Source organism: Limulus polyphemus, unplaced genomic scaffold, assembly GCF_000517525.1.
Source record: "Limulus polyphemus unplaced genomic scaffold, Limulus_polyphemus-2.1.2 Scaffold929, whole genome shotgun sequence".
NCBI lineage: Eukaryota > Metazoa > Arthropoda > Merostomata > Xiphosura > Limulidae > Limulus > Limulus polyphemus.
Window position 1 is genome coordinate 291,343 of NW_013666539.1, and position 5,540 is coordinate 296,882.

Here is a 5,540-nt window from a genome sequence, read left to right on the forward strand (position 1 = left end):
ATTCAAACCCGCGACCCACAGATTGCGAGTCGAGCACCCTAACCACCTGGCCATGCCGGGCCCAGTACAGAGAGCCCATCATGTAGATTTGTGCTTAATTGCAAATAAACAACATGGATATCTAAACGTACATGATTATTACCCATATTTCTCAGCAAACGTTCACAGCTTATCTGAGGACAAAACATCTTGGTACGGTACAGCATTCAATTCAGGCGGTGTACAGGGGGACCCCCCCCCTGTGCAAATATTTTACCTCTGAAGTACAGTATTTTCCATTTTGTCGAATTGGAATTCATCCCCCCCTCCCCAGGTGGAAAGGTCTGGTATGGCCTATCAAACATTTCACAGTAAAAAAATCCACTTTCGAATATATATATATATTTTTACCCTGTATAAGGGCTGCAGCCTCATTTTGTGAAAAAAAAAAAAAAGATGACGAAGAAAAAGCACTTATCACCTCTTCTACTCGTACGCATACAGTAACAGAGAAGTGAAGTAGTTGGAATGTTATAAATTCAGATACACAACAGCAGAGTCATCATACAGAAAGGATATCATTACGTTGTAGAATTACACAGCTGTAAGCATGCAGCAAGAGCATTATTATATTGTATAAGTACACGATTGTAAGCTTGCAGCAACAATATTATTACGTTAAATACATATTTGTTAGGGTGCATCGTGAATATCATTATATTGTTGAAGTACAGAGTTACAAGCGTGCAACAAGGGAGTCATTATATTGTTAAAGTACGTACGGTTGTAAGCATGCAGCAACGTTAGCATTATATTCTACAAAAATGTAAGCATGCTTTTAAAGGTGTTAATTTATTGTAAAACATACAGTTTTTAATTGTACTGAGTATATTTCATAACTTTCATGAAATTGTGAGTTAAGAGCATATGATGTTTTTGTAGTTGTTAAGAAAGGGTAAATACATTTTTTTTTCAAAAATCATTTATTTAAATCAGAATCAAAACGAAGTGTATCATTCGTTTGTTTGTTTGTTTTTGAATTTCCCGCAAAGCTACACGAGGGCTATCTGCGCTAGCTGTCCCTAATTTAGCAGTGTAAGACTAGAGGGAAGGCAGCTAGTCGTCACCACCCACCGCCAACTCTTGGGCTACTCTTTTACCAACGAATAGTGGGATTGACCGTCACATTATAACGCCCCCTCGGCGGAAAGAGCGAGCATGTTTGGTGTAACGGGGATTCGAACCCGCAACCCTCAAATTGCGCTCTGCATTCAGTGACTCTTTAGACGACAACTGGGGTATGTATGTATGTATGTATGTAGAATATTAGGGAAACCAGGTTAAAGCACACACACATACAAAGGTAATGTAATCGATCTTACTAACGCTCTGTCTATCATTAATGAAGAAACAAACTTGAAGGTAAGGCTTATATACAATTTGTTCATCACTTCCTTGAGAAAAAAGCTTACGAAGGATGAGTGGTCGGCCTGAAAGCTGTGTCATTATTGAAACGTGACATTAGTTATCGATGTAAATATATCTGTGCAGAGCCCACTACCCGGATTTTAGCGTTCTAAGCCCACAGACTTACCGCTAAGCCAATGGGAGACATTTCTTGAAGGTAACAAAATGAATTATTGTTAACTTTAAGTTAAACGTGATTAATTAATTAATGATAGTAACCCGGATGAGCTAAAAGTTCTTGGTTTAAATCATATTTTTTTTTTATATATAATTTAATTATGTTGCATTCCGTCATATTTTAATAATAATACTTATTGAATTTATAAGGTATGTCAATTAAGGGAAGTTACATTTATTCAAAAACAAACAAAGAGAGAAAAAAAAAGCTGAACATTTCTGAATTATCCGAATACTTTTTTATTAATAATATTTTATAATAATATTGGCCCGGCATGGTCAGGTGGTTAGGGCGTTCGACTCCTCGTCACACCAAACATGTTTCAGCCGTGAGGGCGTTATAATGTGACGGTCAATCCCACTATTCGTTGGTAAAAGAGTAGCCCAAGAGTTGGCGTTGGGTGGTGATGACTAGCTGCCTTCTCTCTGCTGAATTAGGGACGGCTAGCGCAGATAGCCCTCGTGTAGCTTTGCGCGAAATCCGTAACAAGCAAACAAACAGTAATATTCACCAGTGAGTAGTCAACCAATTTCTCTGAAGTCCATAAAATTTATTATTATTTTTTTATGACCAGCTAATGTTTCTGGAGTGAAAAATGTCTGACGATTAAAAAAAAACTCGAATCTTCAGTAATAGATTATTCTGTAACTAAACATGATCGTTACTTTTTATTATAGATTGATGTGTTTGTTTTAGGTCAAAGCTCATAATGGACTATTTGTGTTGTGTCAACGCGGGGATCGAGCCCCGAATTCTAGCATGAGCCATCGGGATCCAGGTCGGGGATAGCAAAATATTTTAAAATGTCATGAAACGGGGAGTTGATCTGAAGTTTTAAAAGTTTATTCGAGGTTATTTTTTAACTGCTTATTTTTGTAATATTAATCGAATCGAAGTAACTATTCAAAACAAATGTTAATGCTTTTATAACGAAGAGTATGATTAATACTGTTTTTGTTTTGCTATACACGACCTTGGATTTTTACTTTTCAGTTACGCTGTAAAACCACTCATCCTCAGAAATACAGGATTATAAAACTTTCCAAGTACTAACAACAGCTGTAAATGCAGGCCAATCGCAACCAACTTGATTTCTGACGTCACACTTCTAGGTAGAAGGTATAAGTGGAAGGCAAGATAAACACTGTAAAAGTGCTCTCGAGTGGACGCGTAAGTACTTTTATTAACCTTGCGTATTTGACCTAAAACGTGCAATCAGTGCTAGCTCTATAATAAGTTTAATGATTTATTTTATTTTTTAGTCCCTCGGTAATGTTCAGTTGACTCTATTTAACTTATCTACGTTTGTGACAAGAAAGTGAAGATGGTTATGTATACATAGCTTCTACAAGGAAGGAAGGAGTTAAGCAAGCGTCCGGTCATAACAAGGAAAATTCGCCGAATTTCAAGAACACTTCCGGCTGAAACAAAGTGCAGACCTAATGTTAACAACAGTAGGAACGATTTTTTTTCTCCATTAAGTAAGCTATATCGTAAATAAATACGTAGTGTTCAGTTGTTTACTCTACAACGAATATCATGTCCATTTCACTACCCTTCTCTACGTCCCACATTAAACTGAAACTAAAATTCTGGGGTAAACGTTCCATTTCCATCAATGAATATGACTCTACTTATAAAGCAGTGTATCTAGGGAATGTGGTCACGCCCTGGGGCAAGGGTGACACGTACGTGGATATGGCCTTAGCCACTCTGTGGAGTAACTATCATACTAACGTTAAGCAGGATATTTACATGACACTAACCGTGTGTAACTCAGGACTGAAGGCTATGACCAAGGAATACGGACTGACAGAATATTGGGCTAATCGCATCACCTACTGTGTGGCCCACCCTCACTACCCGCGGGTGTTCTGTTGGGTGTACAGGCACGCAACTTATCGCCTTAATCAAGAACTTCGTTGCCACGCCATCTTGTGCGGTAAGGAAGAAAAAGCTCAGATAATGGTGAATCAACTGAATCTCAAGCTGACTGATGCTCTTCAGGAATTCAGACGGGAAAAGCTTAGCCGACAAAAAACTCGATTGTCAGTAACCAACTCCGCATCTGTTCTCCCAACCATGCCACGTCGGAAACAGCTGCTCATCACGGGGACAACTAACTTCCGGCCCCCTTTAGGACGAGTAAGAAGTGCCCCAAAACTTTCTTCGATAGAAGAGTTGGAAGAAGAAGAAGAAGATGATGAGGATTCGGAATTTGAAGATCTTCTGGCCTCTGACTCGGTCATTTCGGATCTCGAGTCATCGGTGGATGTGCTGTCAGATGATTTTAGTTCTATGTCCGATCAGTTCTCAGGTGCTATGCAACTGAGTGACACAAGTGCTGAGGAAGTGATATACACCAACGACCCAAAGTCACCAAACTCTATGGACGGAGCTCAAGCGAACAGTGACAACTTTTCAACCGAATCTGGTTATTCAGAGAACAACGAATGAGGTTCAGAACTGTAACCTTTCGTTAAGTGTTGTCTTAAGAAAAAAATGCAATAATCATCAGTCCTAGTTCTGCAGGTAATAAACACTGAAAACCAAATGAAACAAACAGCAAAAACTAAAAAATTTCAACTGTTTCAAAAATCTTCTATGAAGAATATCAAATTAAACTTAATTAAGAAGCACCACAACGTTAAAGGTGCGCAACAATTTATTTCAAAGGCACCAGGACCAACATGTTTGGGAGATATTTCACCCTGTCTTCACCAGGAAGAGTCCTTTGAAACATGGTGAGCTTGGCGTAGTAGTATTCTACCGCACCATCACCAGGAAATCCATAAAACACGTTGAGCCTGGTGCCTTTTTAATACATTATTATGCACTTTTAACGTTATGGCGCTTTTCAATTCAGTTAACTCGTGCACAAGGATCATCTTTTGCCATAGTTAAGTTATCAAGTATTTGGAGTTTTTGAAATATTTTAAACTATTTATTGTTTTTCCCTTTTTATTTTTAGGAGTTTAGTGGGATGAGAAGTAGTACTGATAACCCACGAACCTTTTCTGTCTCTTGTTTACATCTTGACTGAAAACGACTTGTCATTAATTTATTTGGTCTGAAACAATAATATTCATAACTCGTTATGCTTAGGAAGCTTCTTCATTTTGAAATTAATCTTTCTTTTACAAAGTATAAAAATTACTTTACCCTCATATTGGAGAGACAAAAAAAAAAAGGATTTCACTTGTTTTGTTGCAATCTCAAGACCAAGGAGAAATACGGGTTCCGATTCCCCGCGGCAGACAGAGCGCAGGTAGTCCATTATGTAGTTTTGGGCTAAACGAAACAGATAAAAACATCTAAATAAAGCTATTCTAAATTAATGCTTTATCAACCAAACGCGACTAAATAAAAACTTATTCATAATTAATTGATTATTTGGATTTCAATGTTAAGCCTTACTATGTGCTATGTTTTAGCGTAAAGCTACACAATGGGCTATAGGCGTTGTGTCTACTGCTGGGAGATGAAGTTTTCTAAAGAACTAAAACTAAATAGGAAGAAAACTCAAAGTTTAAAATGTGTTAGATTTACCACGTCTCTACATATTTATTTAAAATATAAGTAGCTTATAAGACAGACTGAAATAATCAAATTATATTCTTTTTTTTCTTCTAAATTATCAAGACATTTGTGACAAAATATTAATCTGTCAAATCTTATTCTGTAGTCAGAAGCATAAAAAGTATATGTACATAGTTTTAATTTTGACAAAGCCAGGAGTTCCAATTTTTCCCATTTACTGACTGTAACTTGACTTTATTTGATTATGTTTGTTCGTGATATCCCAATCTACATCTGTTTATCAATTGCACATTACGCTCCTCTATCATCTGCTTGTTCGTTGCTTACAGCACACTACGCTCCTCTATCATCTGCTTGTTCGTTGCTTACAGCACAC

At 37.3% G+C, this 5,540-nt stretch overlaps 1 protein-coding gene across 1 annotated transcript; it reads left to right on the top strand.

Moving 5' to 3' along the window:
* The first annotated feature begins 2,783 nt into the window (after positions 1-2,783).
* Positions 2,784-5,534, top strand: LOC106461302 (protein FAM43A-like). The gene has a single exon (XM_022388171.1). The coding sequence runs from the start codon at positions 3,164-3,166 to the stop codon at positions 4,079-4,081; it is 918 nt and encodes a 305-aa protein (XP_022243879.1). The 5' UTR covers positions 2,784-3,163; the 3' UTR covers positions 4,082-5,534.
* Positions 5,535-5,540: the final 6 nt, after the last annotated feature.